At 42.7% G+C, this 27,490-nt stretch overlaps 1 protein-coding gene across 1 annotated transcript in view; it reads left to right on the top strand.

Annotated features, from left to right (window-relative positions):
• LOC111978528 (fibroblast growth factor receptor 2-like) overlaps positions 1-27,490 on the top strand; it is a 113,953-nt gene that overhangs the window by 23,038 nt on the left and 63,425 nt on the right. The window contains 3 exon segments of the mRNA XM_024008638.2: positions 8,689-8,958; positions 16,070-16,144; positions 19,802-19,971. Coding sequence (XP_023864406.1) covers positions 8,689-8,958; positions 16,070-16,144; positions 19,802-19,971 — 515 coding nt within the window.

Here is a 27,490-nt window from a genome sequence, read left to right as displayed (position 1 = left end):
TGAGCCACGACCAGCCTTTTCAAAGCACTTCATGGCTACAGACGTGAGTGCTACGGGTCAGTAGTCATTTAGGCAGGTTACCTTAGTGTCTTGGGCACAGGAACTATGGTGGTCTGCTTGAAACATGTTGGTATTACAGACTCTGTCAGGGACAGGTTGCAAATGTCAGTGAAGACACTTGCCAGTTGGTCAGCGCATGCTCTGAGTACAAGTCCTGGTAATCAGTCTGGCCCCGCGGCCCTGTGAATATTGAGCTGTTTGAAGGTCTTACTCACATCGGCTACGGCGAGCGTGATCACACAGTCGTCCGGAACAGCTGATGCATGAGTCGTCCGGAACAGCAGATGCTCTCATGCTTGCCTCGATGCGAGCATAGCAGTAATTTAGCTCGTCTGGTAGGCTCGTGTCACTCGGCAGCTCGCGGCTGTGCTTCCCTGTGTGGTCTGTAATAGTTTGCAAGCTCTGCCACATCCGACTTCATCGGAGCCAGTGTAGTACGATTCAACCGTAGTCCTATATCGACGCTTTGCCTGTTTGATGGTTCGTCTGAGGGCAAAGCGGGATTTCTTATAAGTGTCTGGTTTAGAGTCCTGCTCCTTGAAAGCGGCAGCTCTACCTTTTAGCTCTGTGCGGATGTTGCCTGTAATCCATGGCTTCTGGTTGGGGTATGTACGTATGTACGGTAACTGTGGGGACAACGTCATCGATGCACTTATTGATGAAGCCAGTGACTGATGTGGTGTACTCCTCAATGAAGAATCCCGGATCATATTCCGGACTGTGCTAGCAAAACAGTCCTGTAGCTTAGCATCTTCATCATCTCACCACTTCTTTATTGACCGAGTCACTGGTGCTTCCTGCTTTAGTTTTTGTTTGTTAGCAGGAATCAGGAGGATAGCATTATCGTCAGATTTGCCAAATGGAGGACGAGGGAGAGCTTTGTATGCATCTCTGTGTGTGGAGTAAAGGTGGTCTAGAGTTTTTTTCCCCCTCTGGGTGCACATTTAACATGCTGGTAGAAATGAGGTGAAACAGATTTAAGTTTGCCTGCATTAAAGTCCCCGGCCACTAGGACTTTAACACTCATCCTTTTCTCTGGATGAGTGTTTTCCTGTTTGCTTATGGCCTTATACAGCTCATTGAATGTGAGTGCGGACTTAGTGCCAGCATAGGTTTGTGGTGGTAAACAGACAGTTATGAAAAATATGGATGATACTCTACCTCAGGTGAGCAAAACCTTGAGACTTCCTTAAAGTCTTCAGGGCAGGGGGCAGCATTTTCACTTTTGGATAAATAGCATGCCAAAATTCAACTGCCTGCTACTCATCCCCAGAATATAAGATATCAATCAATCAATCAATCAATTTTATTTTATATAGCCCTTCGTACATCAGCTAATATCTCGAAGTGCTGTACAGACACCCAGCCTAAAACCCCAAACAGCTAGTAATGCAGGTGTAGAAGCACGGTATGCATACCGTGCTTCTACAAGATACCGTGCTTCTACAAGATATGCATATTATTAGTAGATTTGGATAGGAAAATCAGTTTCTAAAAATCATGTCTGTCAGAATAACAGAACTTATGTAGCAGGCAAAACCCCAAGGACAAACCATTCAGAATTTTAATTTTTTTGAGGTCACTGTCTTTTCAATGAGTTTTCATTGAGACACCAGATTTCTAAGGGACTTGTTTGCAGTTCCTACCGCTTCCACTGGATGTCACCAGTCCTTGGAAATCGGTTGAGGTTATTCCTTTGTGTAATGAAGAAGTAAGGCAATCGTAAATGAGGGGCACATGAAGTAAATTGTTTGAGAGAGGCACGTTACCAAAAATGTTGCGTCAGTTTGTTTTCTTTTTGTATTGAACACAGATCATCCCGTCTTCAAATTGATCGATTATTAACGTTTAAAAATATCTAACGTTGTATTACAAAAGTAGTTTGAAATGTTTTGGTAAAGTTTACATGTAACTTTTGATATATTTTGTAGTGACGTTTCGCAAGTTGGAACCGGTGTTTTTCTGGATGAAACGCGCCAAATAAATTGACATTTTGGATACATATCGACGGAATTAATCGAACAAAAGGACCATTTGTGATGTTTATGGGACATATTGGAGTGCCAACAAAAGAATTTCGTCAAAGGTAAGGCATGATTTATATTTTATTTCTGCGTTTTGTGTCGTGCCTGCAGTGTTGAAATATGCTACTCTCTTTGTTTACTGTTGTGCTATCATCAGATAATAGCATCTTATGCTTTCGCCGAAAAGCCTTTTTGAAATCTGACGTGTTGGCTGGATTCACAACGAGTGTAGCTTTAATTTGGTATCTTACATGTGTGATTTAATGAAAGTTTGATTTTTATATCAGTTTATTTGAATATGACGCGCTGTATTTTCCCTGGCTATTGGCCGGTGGGACGAATGCGTCCCACCTGCCCCAGAGAGGTTAATATTAAATTTCGTTCACCAGCTGTTGTTTACAAATATACACAGACTGCACTCCCTTGTCTTACCGGAGGCAGCTGTTCTATCTTGTCGATGCAACGTAAACCTTGCCAGCTGTATTTTATCCATGTCGTCGTTCAGCCACGACTCGGTGATACATAAGACATTACAGTTTTTAATGTCCTGTTGGTAGGATATTCGTGATCGTAGCTCGTCTTTTTTGTTATTCAATGATTGTACGTTGGCTAATAGGACTGATGGTAGAGGCAGATTACCCACTCGCTGTCTGATCCTTACAAGGCACCCCGACCTACATCCCCCATATGTCCGTGTCTTTCTCCTGCGAATGTCGGGGATGTTGGCCTTGTCGGGGGTCTGAAGTAAATGCTTCGTGTCCGACTCGTTAAATAAAAAATCTTCATCCAGTACGAGGTGAGTAATCGTTGTCTTGATATCCAGAAGCTATTTTCGGTCATAAGAAACATTATGTACAAAATAAGTTACAAATAATGTAAAAAAACACAGACAATAGCACAATTGGTTAAGAGCCCGTAAAATGGCAGCCATCTCCTCCGGCGCCATTATATCAGTCATGGACCTTAATGAAAATCATCGTTAGACTTTGCCACCCCAAAGTGGGCAAATATGTTAATCCTCTAAGAAAACCAATGGTCAAAACCTCATGTCTCTATCATAATCCATTCAAAAGTTATTGTTTTTTTTACCCTTGTAGGATGGCCAGAATTAGGGTGATCAAATCAATGGAGGCCAGAGATAAACGTTGGGGAAAAAATCCGAAAAATGTCATCTCGTCAGCTAGGCTGGATTCTGTGCAAGAATTAAGGCTACTTGCTCTCTGACAGGCTCACATTCCCGTTGAACTCGTCATCTTTCTTCTCGAATCCGCAGGACTTAAAACAATATAGAGGTAAGATGGGTATATGAGACATTACTTAGTATTTTCATTTTTTAGTATATGCTTTAATGTCTCACAAAAACAAGCGTATCTCTGTGAAATGTTAACGGTGCACTGAGCGTATACTAATCGTTCTATATTCAAAGCCTTTTACATTTAATTCAGCTTGTGTCATGTTAATTTAGCTATTTGTGACCCGCGCAAAATACTTTGAAGATGATGACCACAAAATGTAAAATCCTCAAACGTTGCTTTGAGAAACCTGCACCGCTTTGTCATATAAATGGTAAAATTGTGTGCTAGTATTGCATTTTAGAACCCCGTTCCCCCCGTCGCCCCAAGATGAAAGGTTTTGACCACTAAAGTTTTAGGCAAATTCGTATACATGCTCCAAACCGTTCAATAGTTAGGCTATCCATATTACCAGAGTTTATATTCTTTCTATTTCTATGTTCCATTCCCGGGTGGCGCAGTGGTCTAGGGCACTGCATCGCAGTGCTAGCTGCGCCACCAGAGTCTCTGGGTTCGCGCCCAGGCTCTGTCGCAGCCGGCCGCAACCGGGAGGTCCGTGTGGCGACGCACAATTGGCATAGCGTCGTCCGGGTTAGGGAGGGTTTGGCCGGTAGGGATATTCTTGTCTCAGTATATATAAAAATAAAACAAATGTAATAAAATGTAATAAAATGTATGCACTCTACTGTAAGTCGCTCTGGATAAGAGCGTCTGCTAAATGACTAAAATGTTTTTTAAAAAAAAGGAAAAAAAAAGTGTAATCTTCTATGGCGGATTTGCGCCCGTAATTTAGATAATGCATTAATATATATAGATATGCAATTTAGATAATTAATTGAAAGCTAGCTAGCTTGCTGAAATGATAACAGAGAGAACAAAGAATATAGCTATTTGATCATGTTCGTGTGCATATCCAAATATGAATGACGTCTGGAGTCGGACACAGTTTCACTGGAATTATCAAACGGCAAGAGTCAGAAAACTGTCAAACCTCAACATGTCAACAGGTCGTATAGGCAGGGTTTAGCTGAGACTCATCTCTTGACAGGTAGGCTGGTAGTAAGCTTGGGCGGTATACCGGGGTATTTGGAAATAGCCATGGGATGGTTTTTCAGTACCGTCAATACCTTTGAAACGTTTTTCAAGACATGGTTATATTTGTAGCTAAATACCTGCAGTCAACTTGTGCAATACGTTAGGAGATAAAGCAGATTGTGTTCTTCATTTCACCTGTCACATTATTTAGCATTATGAAGCTTACCGTAGTTCCCCAGAGCAATTGAGCTAGTCACATGTTTGTAAATAGCACAACAGGAGAAAGCGTTTTATATTGAAAGTCAAGTGTTTTTTTTGCTTCAATAGAGTTATCAGGGATGTGCAACTATAGTTTTACTTCACAGAAAATACATTAGTGCAACACATTCGGCAGAAAATAGCTTCATTGTCATCAGATGACAACAGAAGTGCAACACTATTTGGCTGACAGCCACACAAGTAAATGAGACAATGAGAAAACAATGCAATGGCCATCATATTTCTAATGTTTATCATAGAAAGAATGTAACCAGCTACATTTCCTAATGTTTTGCTTAAAGTTAATCTTGCATTTTACCAGAGAAAAGTAGGCTGGCTACACCAAGAAAAGTACAAGAGAAGTAGCTACACATCAGTCAGAGCGCTGTATTTTGATAGAATGCCCGTTCGTGAATTCTCATCCGAATGGAGAAGTGCAACTGAAGCAAAAAATGATGCTGTGCAGAAATTATAATAAGAAGTATTTTTGATCTGCATTTACGAAACGCAGCAAAATATTTGTAATGTGTTTTATATTTTTMGGATGGGGAGAATGGGAGGGAGAGCTGACTGTGGTAGGAATGGAGAGAGGTGTCTAGGAGTAAGATGAGCACATGTCAGAACACATCCTCCTGTGGTGTAGAAGGAGGAGGATGAGCTGAAAAGTCTGCAGTGGTGGTTTTCAAACCCTCAACCTCCACTGAGATGCTGCATTGTAACAAAGTCCATGGCCACAATCTGCTGTGTGGGTTATGGTTAGTGAATTTGGACTGCGTGTGTTTCGAGGTGTAAGTGTGATTGGCCCCATGCTTCCCATGAATATTTGTGAATCCTGAAGGTGTCAACATGTTTAGGGATGGGTCAGGGTCAGGTCAACAGAGTCATGGGAGGAGGAAAAGGAGGCGAAAGAGAAGAATGAGAGAGGAGAGACATTGATGAAGATGGACAGATGTACACACAGCAGAGAAGAGAGATACAGCAGCTCAAAGTAACACTTAAGCATACCTTTATTTGGAGTCATTTAACAATGTCCTGCCCCACCCCCCATTCTATGTGTGTGATGGATGGTGCCTGTCATAGTATATGGCCATCCCCTCTCAGTTCTGTGTATATTAGCTTTCTGTGCACCCCTTCTCTCTCACCTGTTTTAATAGAGAGGCCTCGCTCCCGAACTGAGCGCCAGGCCTGTATCAGGCCTAGTGGAAGGCAACAGGAACAGCTCTTTCCACATGCTTTGATCACACAATGGAGGGAAACGCAGAGTCAATAACAATGCAATTKAAGTAGTATAGGAAACTATGTAGGGGGAAAAACTAAGGTGGTGAATATAGCCCCCATCAATCAACATGCACACTCCTCCTCAGACCATGCACAGTGGGTGGTGGGTGGAGAGGGATGGCTTAATTATTTCCGGAGTGAAGGAAAGAGAAAAAAATATCACAGTACCGGAACTATACCTGTGTGGGGCAAAGTGCCCGGGGCGAGCGCTTAGAGCACACACGTTCTGGCATGGCCGGCTGCCTGCAAGTGGAATTAACTTTCTCTTCCTGCTCAGGGGTGGGAGTTAATGTAACACACACAATGAAGGTGGAATGTACTTAGGGAGGTGTGCTGAGATACAGGAACGGTTGGGAGTGCCTCTGTACTATGCCTCTAATTATTACTGTACAGTCAGCCAAATGTGGACTGTCTAAGACACGTTAGCCACGTACACTATTTATTTTATGGAAAACAAGCGCACACACAATATTGCAATTAACAATCCAAAAATCTTGCACCTCTGCCAAGGTTTGTTTTTGTAATGAAGGGTTTTACTGAGTGTTGAAATCTGTAGACTGAGTGTGTCAAATCAAGGCAGAGGTTAGAGACTAGATTTACCATGGTTGTAGAGAGAGAGCGAGAGAGAGAGAGAGAGAGAGAGAGGGCTGGAAAACAGAGTAGTTAGACCTTTGGTTAGGTCAAGGTTCTGTCTTCTGTCTCGCTGTCCAAAAACAAGACAGGAAGAAAAAAAACTGAGTGCTCCCTCTAAAACAGCTTTCCCCCTTTCCTGTCTGGATTTTCTTTCTGATGGGTGTAGGGGATTGAACAAATACACTGAACAAAAATATAAACGCAACATGCAACAATTTCAAAGATTTTACTTAGTCACAGATAAGGTCACAGTTAAAGTCACAGATTTTTAATTGACTGATAAGGAAATCAGTCAATTAAAAAAAAATCATTAGACCCTAATCTATGGATTTCACATGACTGGGAATACAGATATGCATCTGTTGGCCACAGAGGTGGGGGCGTGGGAAAAAAGGTAGGGGCGTGGATCAGAAAACCAGTCAGTATCTGGTGTAACCACCATTTGTCGCAAGGAGCTCGACACATCTCCTTCGCATAGAGTTGATCAGGCTGTTGATTGTGGCCTGTGGAATGTTGTCCCACTATTCAGTGGCTGTGCGAAGTTGCTGGATACTGTCGGGAACTGGAACATGCTGTCGTACACGTTGGTGAGTAGGCAGGCCATGAAAGAACTGGGATATTTTCAGCTTCCAGGAATTGTGTACAGATCCTTGTGACATGGGGCTGTGCATTATCTTGCTGAAACATGAGGTGATGGCGGCGGATGAATGGCACGAAAAATGGGCCTGAGGATCTCGCCACGGTTTCTCTGTGCATTCAAATTGCTGCCAATACCATAACCCCACCGCCACCATGGGGCACTCTGTTCACAACGTTGACATCAGCAAACCGCACAACATCATACAGTACACGCTGTCTGCCATCTGCCTGGTACAGTTGAAACCGGGATTCATCTGTGAAGAGCACACTTCTCCAGCATGCCAGTGGCCATCGAAGGTGAGCATTTGCTCACTGAAGTCGGTTACGATGCCAAACTGCAGTCAGGTCACGACCATGGTGAAGACGATGAGCACGCAGTCTTCCCTGAGACTGTTTCTGACACTTGTGCAGAAATTATTCAGTTTTAAACCCACAGTTTCATCAGCTGTCTGAGTGGCTGCATGAAGAAGCCAGATGTGGATATCCTGGGCTGGAGTGGTTACACGTGGTCTGCGGTTGCGAGGCCGGTTGGACATACTGCCAAATTCTCTAAAACGACATTGGAGGTGGCTTATAGTAGAGAAATTAACATTCAATTATCTGGCAACAGCTCTGGTGGACATTCCTGCAGTCAGCATGGCAATTTCTTGCTCCCTCAAAACTTGAGACATCTGTGGCATTGTGTTGTGACAAAACTGCACATTTTAGAGTGGCATTTTATTTTCCACAAGGTCCACAAGGTGCACCTGTGTAATGATCATGCTGTTTAATCAGCTTCTTGATATGCCACACCTGTCAGGTGGATGGATTATCTTGGCAAAGGAGAAATACTCACTAACAGGGATGTTAACAAATTTGTGCACAACATTTGAGAGAAATTAGCTTTTTGTGCTAATGGATCATTTCTGGGATCTTTTATTTCAGCTCATGAAACATGGGACCAACACTTTACATGTTGCGTTTATATTTTTATTCAGTGTATATCTTGTTATTTTGGAGGTACCTGTCTTTCTCTGCTGTACTCACACTGGCTGGTATTTGTGCTGAAAGGGAGGGGGTCTTTTTATCTGTCTGGCCACAGTGATTGGTTGTTATTCTCACAGGCTTTGCTTCCACCTCCACGCCACTGTCCACTCTCTACCCTCTGCTTTGGGCCATAACTGCATGCTTTACACATGAAAACACAACCCAACACTAAAGATAATGTTTAGGGTATGTCCTGAATGAGTGTTGTCATGTTAATATATGGTTTTAAGATTAAACAATTTGGGCCTCCTCTCGCTCTGTATCACTCCTCTTGGCTTTACGTTGATTTAAGTGCATCCATGGGGTTATGTGGTGTTTAAAAAAAAAAAAATCTCTTACACTATTGCTTGTTTCTTCCTCTTCCACCTTTCTCCCTGTCTTTCTTCCCTCCTTTCTGTGCACACCCCTCCTCGGCCTCCCCCTCCCTTTTCTTTGCTCTGCAGAGCCTCCGACCAAATACCAAATCTCTAAGCCCACCGTGTGCTCGGTGCACCCGGGGGAATTGCTGAAGCTCAACTGCCATCTGCCCGGGGAGGTGGGGACCATCACCTGGACTAAGGATGGTTCCTCTCTGGGGGTCAACAACCGCACCCTGATAGAGCGGGAGGTGCTGCAGATCAGCGACGCCTCACCCAAGGATTCGGGCCTGTACGCTTGCAGCACCGTGGGCCCTCAGGGCAGCGACACACTCTGCTTCATAGTGAACGTCACAGGTGAGTCAGGTAGCCAGGCAGGAAGCAGGACAGTGGGTAACCAGCCAGTCAGGGCAGGGAGCAACCAATAAGCCAGGGCTGGGAGAAACGAGCTAGCCAACCAGCCTGCAAGGTCAGGACAGGGACAGACAAAGGTAGGGTTGGTCATAGTGTAGGTCCTACACTCTTAGAAAAAAAGGTTCTAAGTAGAACCATATAGGGTTCTTCGGTATGTCTCCATAGGGGAACCCTTTTGGTGCTAGGTAGAACCCTTTGCCGAAGGTTCGACCTAGAATCCTATATGAAGGGTTCTTCATAGAACTCTCTGTAAAGTGTAATAGCTAGGATTCTCTATAAAGGGTTCTTCGTAGAACCCTCTACAAAGAATTCTACCAAGAACCCTTTTATCCTCTATAGGTTTTTTCTAGAACCCTCCATGAACGGTTCTACCATTATTGGCATATTTTTTTCATGACGATACATTAGATACAGTATATCATAAGGCCTTTCTTTCAGGGCCTAGTTACAGTATATCCCAACACAGCAGATGGAAACTCCTGGTTTACAGTCACATTATGTTAGTTGTTAGTCACATTATGCTGGCTTGCAAAGTGATGTGTAATTCCTATTGAGGATACCCAACAATTGGACATTTTAATCACCTGCAACCTGCATTTAGAATGACAGCCAGGGTGGCATAAATTAGGGTTTCATATTTTCCCCGTATTTTACAAATGTTCCATCCCAAGAATAAATCACTTTTCTTCAGGGTGACCTGGTGTTTCCTGCCAAAACCGGAAGTGTCATTCTAAAGCATATAAACCATATAAATATGTCTGGGTTTGATTAGAGCTTTGATCAGCATGACATTTCAAGCCTGATACTACCTGAGCCCTACATTAAAGACATTTTATTTGTATTCATTTTTTATTTCACCTTTATTTAACCAGGTAGGCTAGTTGAGAACAAGTTCTCATTTACAACTGCGACCTGGCGAAGATAAAGCAAAGCAGTGTGACACAAACAACAACACAGAGTTACACATGGAATAAACAAACATAAAATCAATAACACAATACAAAAGTCTATATTTAATGTGTGCAAATGAAGTAAGATAAGGGAGGTAAGGCAATAAATAGGCTATAGTGGCGAAATAATTACAATTTAGCAGTTAAACACTGGAGTGATAATGTGCAGAAGATGAATGTGCAAGTAGAGATACTGGGGTGCAAAGGAGCAAAAAATAATAACAGTATGGGGATGAGGTAGTTGGATGGGTTATTTACAGATGGGCTATGTACAGTGCAGTGATCTGTGAGCTGTTCTGACAGCTGGTGCTTAAAGTTAGAGAGGAAGATATGAGTCTCCAGCTTCAGTGATTTTTGCAATTCGTTCCAGTAATTGGCAGCAGAGAACTGGAAGGAAAGGCGGCCAAAGAAGGAATTGACTTTGGGGGTGACCAGTGAAATATACCTGCTGGAGCACGTGCTACGGGTGGGTGCTGCTATGGTGACCAGTGAGCTGAGATAAGGCAGGGCTTTACCTAGCAAAGACTTATAGATGACCTGGAACCAGTGGGTTTGGTGACGAAAATGTAGCGAGGGCCAGCCAACGAGAGCATACAGGTCGCAGTGGTGGGTAGTACATATATGGGGCTTTCGTGACAAAACGGATGGCACTGTGATAGACTGCATCCAATTTGTTGAGTAGAGTGTTGGAGGCTATTTTGTAAATGACATTGCCGAAGTCAAGGATCAGTAGGATAGTCAGTTTTACGAGAGTATGTTTGGCAGCATGAGTGAAAAATGCTTTGTTGCGAAATAGGAAGCCAATTCTAGATTTAATTTTGGATTGGAGATGCTTAATGTGAGTCTGGAAGGAGAGTTTACAGTCTAACCAGACACCTAGGTATTTGTAGTTGTCCACGGTAGTYATGCTGGGCGGGCGGGCAGGTGCGGGCAGTGATCGGTTGAAGAGCATGCATTTAGTTTTACTTGCATTTAAGAGCAGTCGGAGGCCACGGAAGGAGAGTTGTATGGCTTTGAAGCTCGTCTGGAGGTTAGTTAACACAGTGTCCAAAGAAGGGCCAGATGTATACAGAATGGTGTCGTCTGCGTAGAGGTGGATCAGAGAATCACCAGCAGCAAGAGCGACATCATTGATGTATACAGAGAAAAGAGTTGGCCCGAGAATTGAACCCTGTGGCACCCCCATAGAGACTGCCAGAGGTCTGGACAACAGGCCCTCCAATTTGACACACTGAACTCTGTCTGAGAAGTAGTTGGTGAACCAGGTGAGGCAGTCATTTGAGAAACCAAGGCTGTTGAAACCAAGTCCAGGTAGCCATTTGATTATTCGTTCAGGAGTCATATGGCTTGGGGGTAAAAACTGTTGAGGAGCCTTTTTGTCCTAGACTTGGCACTCCGGTACCACTTGCCATGCGGTATTAGAGAGAACAGTCTATTACTGGGGTGGATGGGGTCTTTGACAATTTTTAGGGCCTTCCTCTGACACCGCCTGGCGTAGAGGTCCTGGATGGCAGGCAGCTTAGCCTCAGAGATGTACTGGGCCTTACACACTACACTCTGTAGTGCCTTGCGGTCGGAGGCCGAGCAATTGCCGTACCACGCAGTGATGCAACCAGTCAGGATGCTCTCGATGTTGCAGCTGTAGAACCTCTTGAGGATCTGAGGACCCATGCCAAATCGTTTTAGTTTCCTGAGGGGGAATAGGCTTTGTTGTGCCCTCTTCACGACTGTCTTGGTGTGTTTGGACAATTCTAGTTTGTTGGTGATGTGGACACCAAGGAACTTGAAGCTCTCAACCTGCTCCACTACAGCCCCCTGTCACAAGAAAAAAAGTTACATGCATTGTGAGCTATGCTCCTACTGAGATGCGCTGTCTTTCCCCACCCTGATCGTTGATGATTGATCATGCAGATAGCAGAGAGAAGGCCATAGAGCAGCCAGATTTAGACATCACATAATTTAGCAGTTCCATTTCAAGTCATGCTGTTGATAGAAATAATTTATAATAATTTACCGGTTTCTCGCAGTTATTTATTCTAGGAAAAGGGAGTGGGTTTGGGTGGTAAATCTTGCTAACCTGTTTCCCGGTATTCAACCCTCCAAATTGATTATTGATGCTACCTAAATCATTATAACTGGAACCATCTCACTGGTATATTAAGTCCAACTACTAACAAATTGGATTAGTTTTTAAAAATATATAGTGCCAGTCATAAGTTTGGACACACTTACTCATCAATAGTTTTTCTTTATTTTTACTATTTTGGACACACTTACTCATCAATAGTTTTTCTTTATTTTTACTATTTTCTACATTGTAGAAAAATAAACTATGAAATAACACATATGGAATCATGTAGTAACCAAAAAAGTGTTAAACAAATCAAAATATATTTCATATTTGAGATTCTTCAAAGTAGCCACCCTTTGACTTGATGACAGCTTTGCACACTCTTGGCATTCTCTCAACCAGCTTTATGAGGAATGCTTTTCAAACAATCTTGAAGGAGTTCCCACATATGCTGAGCACTTGTTGGCTGCTTTTCCTTCACTCTGAGGTCCAACTCATCCCAAACCATCTCAATTGGGTTCAGGTCAGGTGATTGTGTAGGAAAGTTCATCTGATGCAGCACTCCATCACTCTCCTTCTATATCAAATAACCCTTACACAGCCTGGAGGTGTGTTTTGGGCCATTGTCCGGTTGAAAACAAATGATAGTCCCACTAAGCGCAAACCAGATGGGATGGCTCATCGGTACAGAATGCTGTGGTAACCATGCTGGTTAAGTGTGCCTTAAATTCTAAATCAGTCACAGACAGTGTCACCAGCAAAGCACCCCCACACCGCCTTCTCCAGGCTTCACGGTGGGAACCACACATGCAGAGATCATTCGTTCACCTACTCTGCGTCTTACAAAGACACGGCGGTTGGAACCAAAAATCTCAAATTTGGACTTCCACCAGTCTCATGTCCATTGCTCGTGTTTCTTGGCCCAGCAAGTCTCTTCTTATTGGTGTCCTTAAGTAGTGGTTTCTTTGCAGCAATTCGACCATGTGTCTGTTACTTGAACTATGTGAAGCATTAATTAGGGCTGCAATTTCTGAGGCTGGTAACTCTAATGAACTTATCCTCTGCAGCAGAGGTGACTCTCACAGGAAAGGAAGACCTCCTTTCCTGTGGCGGTTCTCATGAGAGCCAGTTTTATCATAGCGTGTGATGGTTTTTGCGACTGCACTTGAAGAAACGTTCAAAGTTCTTGACATTTTCCATATTGACTGACCTTCATGTCTTAAAGTAATGATGGACTGCCGTTTTTCTTTGCTTATTTGAGCTGTTCTTGCCATAATGTGGACTTGGTCTTTTACCACATAGGGCTATCTTCTGTATACCACCCCTACCTTGTCACAATGCAACTGATTGGCTCAAACGCATTAAAAAGGAAATTACATTCCACAAATTAACTTTTATCAAGGCACATCTGTTAATTGAAATGCATTCCAGGTGACGACCTCATGAAGCTGGTTAAGAGAATGCCAAGATTGTGCAAAGCTATCATCAAGGCAAAGGGTGGCTACTTTGAAGAATCTCAAATATAAAATACAAAATACATGATTTGTTTAACACTCTTTTACACTCTTTTGGTTACTACATGATTCTATATGTGTTATTTCATAGTTTTGATGTCTTCACTATTGTTCTACAAAGAAAATAGTGAAAATAAAGAAAAACCCTTGAATGAGTAAGTTTGTCTAAACTTTTGACTGGTACTGTATGTCACTTATCAACCAATCAGTATACATGCAAAAACACAGATATTGAAGCAAACAATTCTTAAAATCAACCTGCAATAGAGCATGTTGGGAAATATGATAATGATGTGTGTGTTTTTTTATACAGAAAATACTATTTTGAAATTATCATGACACAAGGTGAGACCCAGATGCAGACACAGGAGGCAGGTGGTTCGAGTCTTACAATATTTATTAATCCAATAGGGGAAGGCAAGAGAATGGTCGTGGAAAGGCAAAAGGGTCAAAACCAGTACAGAGTCCAAAAGGTACTGAAAGGCAGGCAGAATCAAGGTCAGGTCAGGCAGGATGATCAGGCAGGCGGGAAAGAAGTCCAGAGTCAGGCAGGGGTCAAAACCGGGAGGACTATCAAAAAGAGACTAGAAAAAGGAGTATGGGAAAACCACGCTGGTTGACTTAACTAAACATGCAAGACGAACTGACACAGAGAGACAGGAAACACAGGGATAAATACACTGGGGAAAACAAGCAACACCTGGAGGTGGTGGAGACAACAACAAGGACAGGTGAAACTGATCAGGGTGTGACAGAAATAAATAAATAATGGAAAATATATTAAATATGTCAGTACTGTACATGTAAAATGATTACAAACAAACATATTCCGAGATAGGTACAGTTTTAAACATTCTCACACGTCTTTTTATATTTCTTTTAAGAAATTAACCCTTTTTCTCCCCAATTTCATTTTATCCAATTGGTAGTTGCCGTCTTGTCTCATTGCTGCAACTCCCATACGGACTCGGGAGAGGCGAAGGTCAAGAGCCGTGCGTCCTCCGAATCACAACCCAACCAAGCCGCACTGCTTCTTGACACAATGCCCACGTGTCAGCGTGTACTGCGCCCAGCCCGCCACAGGAGTCACTAGTGCATGATGGGATAAGGACATCACTGCCGGCCAAACCCTCCCCTAACCCGGAGGACGCTGGGCCAATTGTGCTCCGCCCAGTGGGTCTCCCGGTCACGGCTGGCTGCGACAGAGCCTGGACTCGAACCCAGAATCTCTTGTGGCACAGCTAGAATTGCAATGCAGTGCCTTGGACCGCTGCGCCACTTTTTTATTACTACTACTACTACAATCTGTTCTTATGACGAAACTGAAAAATACCAAGTTGTGTAGAAAGTAAACATCCGCACCTCAAATGTGCCAAGTGTGCTTATGTCTGCATAATGAGGATGTCGGGAAAAAATTGCAACTTCTGACTTTCTGGTCTAGTGTTTGATGACAATGGAATACACTGCCCAGCCTTACATAATTAGAAAGAGGAGATTATCCTGATTAAAATGGTGTCCAATTCAACAAAAATTTAAATATACACATTGTGAGATATTTGGCCCAATATACCAACATGCCTCTCCGTAGGAAAACAATGGGGGGAGCTCAACGTTCCAAGGGCAAAAGGTATTTAGGGGCTAGCGTTTGATGACAACGGAACACACTGCCCAGACTTACATAATTAGAAAGAGGAGATTCTCATGACTAAAATGGTGTCCAATTTTTAAAACTCGAAAAATACACATTACGAGATATTTGGCGAAATAGACAGACATACCTATATTTCCCGATTTGAAACAATGGGACGACCTCAGAGTTCCATGAGTAATTTTTTGTTGTTTACGTTTTAACTACCAGCAACGTGGGCAGGTCTCATTGCCAACAATAGCAAAGCAGGCATTGTGACGTAGGACAATAGGCTGGGAATAGAACGTTCGGAAGGCGAGTTGGTGCCACGGGGCTCAATATAACTAATATAGGAGCTGGCAGGGTGAAAAATGCCCCAAAATAAGGCCTGTTTTTTCATGATTACTTCAAACCTATGGCAAGCAGCTGGGACATATGATAATATTATGAAACTGGGCACCACGGCTGATGCAATGAACTAGTTTTTATCTGAAAAAAGCATTGTTAAAAATGTCATGTGTCCAGCCTACTACATCCCTGATCTTCTGAGGTTGTGATGCTTTTTTATAGGGTGGTAGTTGGGGAATGGCCATCGAAGGGTTGTGGAATGGTCATGTAGTTGTAGTTATTCAACTTTTCTTACAAACGTCAGTGACTCTCATGCTGTTCTTGATTGCATATGATTAGTGATTTTGTGAACAGTGTAAACGTCAATATTACATCACCTGATTCTGCCACCTCATCTAAACACATCAGTGCATGTATGAGCATGTGCTGCAGTGTGTGTGTGTACATGTGGGTGTGTATGCGTGTGTAGCAGTGTATGTGTATGGCTGGAGCTGTGTTGGGAGGTGGCAGAGATAGTAGGAATTAACCGTGGTCATCTCTACAGATGCCATCTCGTCTGGGGACGATGAGGACGACACAGAGCGATCGGAGGACGTAGGGGTGGACGGAGAGCAGATAAGTGAGTATGGGCATAGTATTGTGGGACAGTGTGGGATCAGGGCAGGAGAGGCCGTGACCGTTGTCTTCTGTAGTGTGGGCATTGAGGCAATATGTGAACTCAGTAAATAGGTTGTCGTTTTGTGGGGTTGTTTTTACCTGCATTGTTATATAATAACACTGTTGTGGATCTGAAGGACATGTCTTGGACTTTCGACCATCAGGTCAAATGTCGTCATGACCAAAGTTACTATACTCCTAAATGTTTTTTTTTTTGTGTGTTGTGTGCACAGTGTTACTAAATCTCTTAGTTTCATTAGTTCAAATCTGCAATGAGATCTCAGCTGTACTGTAGCATTCCTGTATATGTAGTAAGTCTGGGAGTGTGTGCTGGGAATGTGTATATGTGTGTGTGTGATGTTTGTAAGCCTATCTCTCCCGGGCCTTTTAGGCGCTCCAGGGAAGAGGAATTCCTAACATTCCTCGTGTAGCCGGCGTCTCTCAGGTAGTCAGGCCCCAAGGAGCGAGTCAGCTGGACTAATCCATTATGGAATGCTCCCATCTGGACTGGGTTAGGGACCTGATGGGAGATGGGCTCTGTGTGTGTGTCACAGGCTGAAGGCTTCCATATGTTGTTAAAATTTTAAACACGCACCGTGCCTCACAGTGGGTTCAACTCCCCCACTTTGCACCGACTTTAATTGCCTGAAATCCATTAAATATGTCATCTAGGAACACTGTAAGGAGAGGAAAATGGAGAGAAGGGGGGAAAAACGGTTTCTGGTAGTAATAAGCTGTTTGAAAGCAAAGTAAAAACTGTTCTGGCAGCTCGGTTGAATTTTCTCCTGGTGTTTTTTCTAAGAATTRAAAACCGGAATATTAAAAAAGAGAGGCAGAAGAGTGGGGGAAGATAAAAAAATAGGGGACAGTTGAGGCCTTTTAACTACAGCGTTCTGGTTTGGATCAGCACCAGCACTTCTCTGTGTACGCTTACGCTGTAGAGCGCTGGCCCCTGGCCCAGTTTTGGAGGGGTGTTGTGGAGGCTTTTTAGGGAAAGAAGGAAAGGAGGGAAGGAGAAGGGGGGGTCTGAGCATTGTGCTTGGGGCCGTTCTAATGCCCAATAGGTTAGGTTTCAGTGTCTGTCTCAGCTCGTACTCTGTACACTTTGATTCCACTTTCTTAAAAAGAGATGGAACAACAACACAGTCACAACCTGCCCCCCCCCTAAAACACTGGGAGAAGAAGTTATGGGCGAAGATGTACCCCCTACCCAGCGTCAGCGGAGGTTGGCTGTGATTGGAGGAGACGAGCAAGGCATACGGAAGGATCATGGAGAAGGCTTTGTTTTTCGGGGCAGCATTGACGTCAGGGGGAGGTCAGAGTGGATGTGGGGTTCCACTCTCGTTGGTTTTGTTATTCTCATTCTCATTCTCTGGCCTGATAAGGAGATCATCCTTAATTGCTCCCGTTTGTCTTTGTTTGAAACATCTGTAGGGTACAATTTACAATCTTTTAATAGTCTATCATCATTAGCTGCTTTGTTATGTTTGTCCTAGATATACAGTATATGTAGCTCTAGTACCAGCTCTACAGTATGTGGCAAATGTACAACTTTAAAGCAATTAATACTATCATTTGACACGWATGTTTGTGCCTCATTCCTCATGCTGAACGTACAGCACATTCTTGTTTTGAAGTTCCATAGATAACCTGAGCTAACCCCAGACTGCCACAGAGTAAACAGTAAGAGAAGCTGTCCATCCAGAAAGGTTAAGGGTCTATAGGTGGGCCGCAGAGGGGTCTTAGGGGCCACAGCAGTTGGCCAGTGAGAGTTTGGCCTCATCTGGACAGAGGTTGGGGGTCTTTGAAGTCTCGCTACCTCCGGACGACGGGAGCATGGGAAACAGACCTGGTCACCTTTCGCCATCATGTACCGTGCTCATCATCAGACACAGCTGCTGCCACTCCGGGGTCAGAGTTCACCTGAGAGAGACGAGCTCCCGAGCGGGGGCAGTCGCCACCTTAACCTGTCTGACTGTGTGTCTGTAGGGAGGAGTGTTGAAAGAGAAAATAYGATGGCGAGAAATAGGGGGACAGAGTGAGAAGGAAATGGGCTTAAAAGAACCTAGCTAGTCCAATTATAGTGTGTTGGTTCATCCTGGAAGGAAGAGCATGGTTTACTTCTTCTGTATCAAAGTATGTGTGTACTGTCCGGTTTGCATGCCAGAGAAAATTATGGGAGGTGACCGACTCTGATAGTATTCTGATTGCACTCTGGTAGGCGGGAGAGAGGAGTGGGAAGAGGGAGAGGGGCTAAAACAGGGAGGGAGAGGTGGAAAGAAGGACATAGGCCCAAGAAGGCTAAAGGAGTGTCTAYCGGCTCCAGTAACCCTGGAGTGTTCCCCCCTCTTCTCCCTGCTCCTGTAATAGAGATATAGGAAGTGATGGTGGGGAGGACATCGGTTGTGAAGTTTCTCTTCTTTCTGAGTTCATCTGCTTATGCAATCACTCTCCCAGGTGCCGAGAGAGAGAAATGGGGAGGGGGGGTAGAGAGAAGATAAAGTGTGTGTGTGAGAGAGGAAGAGGTAGAGAGAGAGGGGGGGCTTCAGGGAACTACAGAAAATGAGATATATGGGGTGAACGAGCTGCAGTTACAGTATGTAGGCCAGACAGAAAAGGGGTGTTCCTAACTTCCTATACGTCCCTGTGGGGGTTTATTTGAATGAAGGAGCATGATCAATCATTGTGTGGGTAACTTACCCTTTACAAACCAAACATTTCTCACTCACAACAAATGTGAAATAATCTTTCTCCCTTCTGGAGCATAATGATTATTCATGGGTGATAAATATCCCTTCTTCCCAACAGCCATATCTTCCCGATGACAGGAGGCTAAATATTGTAATTGGAAGAAGTGGTAAAAAAAAAGCGCTAACTGCAACTAGATTAAATGGATGTGATGGTCTAGTTACCCACTTGGTAACGCGTCCTGCAACCTTCAAGAGAACAATTATGTTTGAGTTTTAAGTGTTTCCAGTGTGAACTGTAGTTTCTTCCCAAATGGCACCATATTCCCTATTTAGTGCAATACTTTTGACTAGGGCCCATAGGGAACAGGGTGCCATTTGGGACGTAGCCTGTGAAGCCATTGCTGGGTTGTAAGACTGGGTTGTAAGTCCATACAGCCCAGTGTTGTGAAGGGGGCTAGGGAGTGGAAATAACAGTTTAGGGCTTGCCCCCTTGGACCATATGGCTTTGGGCAAAAATAGTGCCTTTATATAGGGAATAGGGTGCCATTTGGGACATAGCCTGTGACCACCTCCCTCACTCTTTCTCACTACCTGCTAGCTGTAGTTATCCATGTTGTTCAGGCTTTGGACTGAAACTGTTAATCAACGGAGCTCTGCTGCTCAGCCATGTTTCCCATACAGTGTTTCTGTTGACAGTAGAGATAAAGTGAGCAAAGTTACTCTCACAAATATCAGTAAGACTTATTTTACAGCACGGTTTAAGCTGATATGGTTTTAACTAATAAACTATGTGGTAACAATGAAAACTTTCTGGTACTGTCTGGTACTTCCCTAATATAATATATGTTACTGTTTTGCCATAGATGGACAAAATCTAATTTGATATTTTGACTAAACAAAAACCCTGATTGGTCATCTCTTTTCTTTAGGGGCGCCCTATTGGACATTGCTGGAGAAGATGGAGAAGAGGCTACATGCTGTACCTGCTGCCAACACAGTCAAGTTTCGCTGTGCTGCCGGGGGCAACCCACGTCCTAAGATGCGCTGGCTGAAGAACAGCCGACCATTCCGACAGGAGGACCGCATGGGCGGGTACAAGGTACGAGAGAGAACCCCGCACTGAAGCATGCTGGGACATGGAGTTTCTCAAGACTAGCGCATTGAAATTAGTCTATGTAATCAAATGTTTCATTCAAGTTTACTTTTGTGACTGTTGTTTAGAAAGGACTTTCAATGCATTTTTCTGTGTCTTGATTTTGATGCAGACTGTTGCCTTTCCATTTTGGCTCTACTGCTACTACTGTTGAGCCGCGCAGCCTAGTTAAAGTTTACGGTGTGGCTGTGGATCCGACTTTCTGGACCCCTTTTCCCGACATCTAAAGGTCCTGAAGCTTCTTCACGTGTGCAGGATTCTCTACTTTACGCACGGTCTCTGACGAATCTTTCTTGTTTAATAAAGTTGATCAWAGTCTGCAAGAACACATAATGAAAGTATACAACATAACCAAATATAATCGCATAGTATAACGTTACTGTAATAAGGGAGGGTGACCATAAAAATTGGTGTGTAAGGTAGAGGTAAAGCCAGTGATTTAGATCATCAGCTCTAGGGAAAAGGGATCCGGCAGGACGGGGGATTACCTATGGATCCGCAGCCTCGGCCTAAAGTTGAACAGAAGGGACCAGCCTATGTTCTAAGAACCCATGCACTTCGCCAAACTGCTGTTTGCACATTCTGCAAACTCAAACAATGTAAACACACCAAGAGGTGACCTAAGACTCAACTTTCGACCATACAAACACACATGCTTTCCATCCAAATGTAGTCCTAAACTTTTTTTTTCTCAATACATTTGATGATAATATTTTCATGTCATTTAAAACATTTTTTTTTTTAGAGATGTTTGAAAAGTCCATGTACATAGAGTGGAGGCGCATGCGCGTAGCGATGGGACCCATGGGGAGGGAGTAGCTCCGTTTTGTACCTTCAAACTGTGATTATATGTAGAAGCCAGACAACATAGTTTAAATTAAGCACTTAAAATCAATAGATCAATATATCCCCAAGTACCTGGGAGAGAGTGAGCGATCAGTTATATACTGTAAAACTATTAACTAATCTGTGGGTAAAGTGACGCTGCGACTCGATCCCAACAAGCCATGGCTTCCTTTAGAGGAAAAGACAAACAACTTGGAGATGTAAATGAGAGCAACAGTTGAAGGATATCCAGGAAAACATAACTAAAATACTCTAAATGCTCACCAAAACAAATAAACTGTTACAAGCTGTTAAAGTAGATTTGCTTAAAAGGAAAGTACAGTCTATCATGTCAATATGCATATACAGTTGAAGTCGGAAGTTTACATACACCTTAGCCAAATACATTTAAACTCAGTTTTTCACAATTCCTGACATTTATTCCTAGTAAAAATTCCCTGTCTTAGGTCAGTTAGGATCACCACTTTATTTTAAGAATGTGAAACGTTCAGAATAATAGTAGAGCGAATGGTTTATTTCAGCTTTTATTCTTTCATCACATTCCCAGTGGGTCAGAAGTTTACATACACTCAATTAGTATTTGGTAGCATTGCCTTTAAATTGTTTAACTTGGGTCAAATGTTTCGGGTAGCCTTCCACAAGCTTCCCACAATAAGTTGGGTGAATTTTGGCCCTTTCCTCCTGACAGAGCTGGTGTAACTGAGTCAGGTTTATAGGCCTCCTTGCTCGCACACGCTTTTTCAGTTCTGCCACAAATGTTCTATGGGATTGAGGTCAGGGCTTTGTGATTGCCACTGCAATGTGAAACGTCAGAATAATAGTAGAGCGAATGGTTTATTTCAGCTTTTATTTCTTCATCACATTCCCAGTGGTCAGAAGTTTACATACACTCAATTAGTATTTGGTAGCATTGCCTTTAAAATTGTTTAACTTGGGTCAAATGTTTCGGTAGCCTTCCACAAGCTTCCCACAAAAAGTTGGGTGAATTTTGGCCCTTTTCCTCTGACAGAGCTGGTGTAACTGAGTCAGGTTTATAGCCTCCTTGCTCGCACACGCTTTTTCAGTTCTGCCCACAAATGTTCTATGGGATTGAGGTCAGGGCTTGTGATTGCCACTGCAAACCTTGACTTTGTTGTCCTTAAGTCATTTTTCCACAACTTTTGAAGTATGCTTGGGTCACTGTTCATTTGGAAGACCCATTGCGACCAAGCTTTAACTTCCTGACTTATGTCTTGAGATGTTGCTTCAATATATCCAACATATTTTGCTTCCTCATAATCATCTAGTTTTTGGAAGTACACCAGTCCCTCCTGTCAGCAGGATCCACCCCCACACAATGATGCTGCCACCCCTGTGCTTCACGGTCGGATGATGTTCTTTGCGCTTGCAGCCTCCCCTTTATCCCCAAACAACGATGGTCATTATGCCAAACAGTTTCTGTTTTTGTTTTCATCAGACCAGAGGACATTTCTCCAAAAAGTATGATCTTTGTACCCATGTGCAGTTGCAAAACCGTAGTCTGGCTTTTTTATGGGGTTTTTGGAGCAGTGTTCTCCTTGCTGAGCGGCCTTTCAGGTTATGTTGATATGGGACTCGTTTTACTGTGGATATAGATACTTTTGTACCTGTTTCCTTCAGCATCTTCACAAGGTCCTTTGCTGTTGTTCTGGGATTGATTTGCAAAGTACGTTCATCTTTAGGAGACAGAACGCATCTCCTTCCTGAGTGGTATGACAGCTGCGTGGTCCCATGGTGTTTATACTTGCGTACTATTGTTTGTACAGATAAACGTGGTACCTTTAGGCGTTTGAAAATTGCTCCCAAGGATGAACCAGACTTGTGGAGGTCTACCATTTTTTTTCTGAGGTCTTGACTGATTTATTTTGATTTTCCCATGATGTCAAGCAAAGAGGCACTGAGTTTGAAGGTTGGCCTTGAAATACATCCACAGGTAGACCTCCAATTGACTCAAATGATGTCAATTAGCCTATCAGAAGCTTCTAGCCATGACATAATTTTCTGGAATTTTCCAAACTGTTTAAACTTCTGACCCACTGGAATTGTGATACTGTGAATTATAAGTGAAATAATCTGTAAACAATTGTTGGAAAAATGACTTGTGTCATGCACACAGATGTCCTAACCGACTTGCCAAAACTATAGTATGTGAACAAGAAATTTGTGATGTGGTTGAAAAACGAGTTTTAATGACTCCAACCTAAGTGTATGTTAACTTCCGTCTTCAACTGTACATGGTGGGCACGTGCATGAACAAGACAACACAATTGGGCTTCTGGAAACAAAGGTGCAACATTTACAAGATGAACTGCACCAGCAAGAAAACAGAATGAGATAAAATATGAGATTATTGTCCCTACCAAAATACGAGGAAAAGGGCGTTGTCGTACCCTCTTCATGACTTTCTTGGTGTGTTTGGACCATGATAGTTTGTTGGTGATGCGCCCGCCAGGTTGAGAGCCATGTGTTCTTTYAWACGTGACCCTGCCAAGCCGCACTGCTTCTTGACACACTGCACCAATGTGTCTGAGGAAACACTGTACAACTGGTGACCGTGTCAGCGTGCATGCGCTCGGCTCCGCTACACGAGTCGCTAGAGCGCGATTGGACAAGGACATCCCGGCCGTCTGCAACCGGGAGACCCATGAGGCGGCGCACAATTGGCCCAGCGTCAGTCCCCTGCTGATTATAGACTCATTAGTTTAATAAATTGTCACAATAAAATACCAAATCTTGTAAGCAATAGAATAGCAAAAGTCTTACCAGACTTGATAAGTATCAATTAAACAGGGTTTGTTAAAAATAGACGCTAACAAACAAATACACAAACATGTTTCGGTTTAATGCAACACGTCAAAAAATATTTATCAATAATGGCGGTTGATGCCAAAAAGGCTTTCGACCGTCTTGAATGGCCTTTCCTATTCAAAACTTTGGAAGCTTTCAACTTTGCAGCTGAAATAATACATTTAATAAAAGTATTTTCTAAATGTCCTAAAGCAAAAATAAACACAAATAATACATTATCTGATGAAATTGCTTTAGAAAGCGGCACAAGACAGAGATGTCCCCACTCCCRCCTCCTGTTTGCACTGGCAATTGAACCGCTTGCATAAATAATTAGACAGGACCCAAACTTAGCAGGTATCAGTATTGGTAAACATCAATATGAACTAAACTTATTTGCAGATGATCTCCTGATATACTGTACCAGACCAATATTCCCCCTTTGCTAAAAAACATTTTCAGAAAACTCTAAAATCTCAGGATATAACATTTATGTGAAAAAAGTTATAATAATGGCAATAGGAATAAGAAAAAGAATAACTCACGATTTACAGCAATCCTTTAAATGGACCACAAAAAATATGAAATACTTAGGATGCCTAGTAAGTACAAATAATAAATAACTTTATTCCATTACTCAACAATATAAAGGTAGATCTAATTAAATTAAATAATCTTCCCATACATCTTACAGGTAGAATAAACCTATTTAGAATGGCATGGCTCACAATGTTTTTGTACAACATTTTTACCCCCCCCACTTTCTTTAAAAAAAGTATACTCGGTCATAACAGACTTTAAAAATAACGTTTTACATCTTCTTAAATCTGAGGGTGGTTTTAACCTTCCAGACTTGGAATTGTATCAATTCGCTACCCGGCTTTTACTTGCGACATATAACTAACTATATGTTGCAAGTAAAGACGAACAATGGGTACAGTGCTTGCTCCARTAAAAGTTGTGCGATTATGCTGTGGAACTTATAGGTCATTTGTGGTTTAGTACGGTACCCTGTGTCACCACTTCATTGCTCCAYACCAGCGCAAGGGGGAGTTAGAGCACTGATTATGCTTGTGGGTCCTACTGTGTCTCTAACTGACAATGAATGGGCGACATAAACCTAAATAGAAATGGATAATTGTGCACKACTTCAGTATTACTTACTTAAAACTGTTACGCTAAGATTTTTATTATTTTATTTTGTTAGGATTATTTTGRTCTTTCTGTAGTACTGTAGGCCACTTCCAACCAGGCATGTAATACAGTGCCTGAGTGGCGCAATGATCTAAGACACTGCATAGCAGTGAAAACTGTGTTGCTACAGATGCTGGTTCAATACCTGTGCTGGCCTTGACTGGGAGACCCATGAGATGACTGTAATTTTTTGGTTTAAATAAATAATTCTAAATAGCAAACTGGCTTTATTTACAAATTAGTAACAATGTCTCACCCCATGTTCAAGAATGGCCTTTTTCTCACAAATTTTACATTATTTGAAAACAAAATAATCTCCAAAATTGTTATTTTTTAAACAAAGTGATTATTATTAATTTAGAATGATATAAATGCCCGCTTTGGATATGCTCACAGATATATTATTAACCCTGTTATTAGCCGGACAATATATATTGGTCCAGCTGTATCCACTGAAAGCGCGCAAGGTTCAAGGCACAAGTGCAGGGGGCACAGGATGGGCTGCAGAGCCGCGAACAGAAGACCGACCTAGCCCATGGGAAAGGGAGGAGAAGGAGGAAGGGGGAGGGAGGGTGGACCCCCACCCCGCCACACTGGCAACACTTTAAGGGGCATTGCACTAGAAATGGAGCTGACTAGGGAAACGTTCCCGCTGTTCTGTTCTTAGTGCCAGTCTGCACGTTCAAACTAAAACAATGTAACGAATAATGGAATCTTTATGCTTTTGTTAATAAAATAATGATAAAAATGCTCTTTCAAAATCCTATGTTTATTTAGTTATCGATCCATAACGAATTACTATGGGAATAAATATCACTGAATTACAGAAATATCCTCCAATCGTCTATATTTAATTATTGGGGGAGAGTCACGTTGTATTTTTCGATATACTGTAGGCCTACCGTAGGCGACTTGAGTCTCACTAGTGTTGAGTAATGTGCTGTTAAAAGTGGTGTAGGTCTTATTTATTTAAAGAGCAAATTGAAGTTAGCAGCAATAGGATTTGAAGCAATAGCCTACAACTATTTTAGCACCGTTTCGCGTTGCAGTGAGACAAGCATGGGGACTGGCCTTGATAAATCAATTRGATTTTTATTTTCGCTGAATCTCCATTTGGGTATTGGTTAGACTAGAATTTAAAAATTAGGGTGTAGAAATGTTATGCTCTTAGTGTAACCTTTTTTTAACTAGGCAAGTCAGTTAAGAACAAATTCTTATTTACAAGGACAGCCTGCTCCTTCCTCCCTATTGGGGAATTGAACCCGCGCCCTATTTTCCGTTCCATCCTAACGGAAACCCAGAGGGTTTTTCGTTTTTCTTGGAATAGAAGCACCATAATATTAATCTAATTAATTAAGCAAGTACCAGTCAAAAGTTTGGACACACCTACTCACTCCAGGCTTTTTCTTTATTTTTACTATTTTCTACATTTTAGAATAATAGTGAAGACATCACAACTATGAAATAACACCTATGGAATCAGTTAAGAACAAATTCATATTTACAAGGACAGCCTACTCCTTCCTCCCCATCTCAGAATTGAACCCTGCATGCCCGAACGACACGGGATTCTTTAGCTAAATAGCCCAGTACTGTAGCTTTACTCCTGACCGTCACATTGTACAGCGCCATATTTTCCGTTCCATCCTAACGGAAACCCAGAGGGTTTTTTGTTTTTCTTGGAATTGAAACACCATAATTTACATTTAAGTCATTTAGCAGACGCTCTTATCCAGAGCGACTTACAAATTGGAAAGTTCATACATATTCATCCTGGTCCCCCCGTGGGGAATGAACCCACAACCCTGGCGTTGCAAGCACCATGCTCTACCAACTGAGCCACACGGGACCACAATCCACAACCACAATCCAATTAATTAAGCATAATTTCTTAAAATCAGTCCCATATACTATGTTCTTACAAAAAAAGGTTTAACATTCTCTAGTACAGCCACTATTGAAGGCTATCTAATACTTCTCAAAGATCCACTCTGGTGGTCAAACTCGTACTAACGAGCATTAACGGTACCAGTGTTACCAGTAATTACAATTTAGCAATTAACACTGGAGTGATAGATGTGTAGATGAAGATGTGCAAGTAGAAAAGCTGGTGTGCAAAAGAGCAGAAAAACAAAAACAAATATGGGATGAGGTAGGTAGTTGGTTGGATGGGCTATTTACAGATGGGCTGTGTACAGCCGCAGCGATCGGTAAGCTGCTCTGACAGCTGATACTTAAAGTTAGTGAAGGAGATATGAGTCTCCAGCTTCAGTGATTTTTGCAATTCGTTCCAGTCTTGGGCAGCGCAGAACTGGAAGGAAAGGTGGCCAAAGGGGGTGTTGGCTTTGGGGATGACCAGTGAAATATATCTGCTGGGGCGCATGCTATGGGTGGGTGTTGCTATGGTGACCAGTGAGCTGAGATAAGGCGGAGCTTTACCCAGCAAAGACTTATAGATGACCTGGAGCCAGTGGGTTTGGTGACGAATATGTAGCGAGGACCAGCCAACGAGAGCGTCGCAGTGGTAGGTAGTATATGGTGCTTTGGTGACAAAACGGATGGCACTGTGATAGACTGCATCCAATTTGCTGAGTAGAGTGTTGGAGGCTATTTTGTAAAT

This window comes from Salvelinus sp. IW2-2015, linkage group LG18 (genome assembly GCF_002910315.2).
Source record: "Salvelinus sp. IW2-2015 linkage group LG18, ASM291031v2, whole genome shotgun sequence".
In the NCBI taxonomy this organism is placed as follows: domain Eukaryota; kingdom Metazoa; phylum Chordata; class Actinopteri; order Salmoniformes; family Salmonidae; genus Salvelinus; species Salvelinus sp. IW2-2015.
Note: the sequence above shows the minus strand (reverse complement) of the source record. Positions and strands in the feature narration are given on the sequence as shown.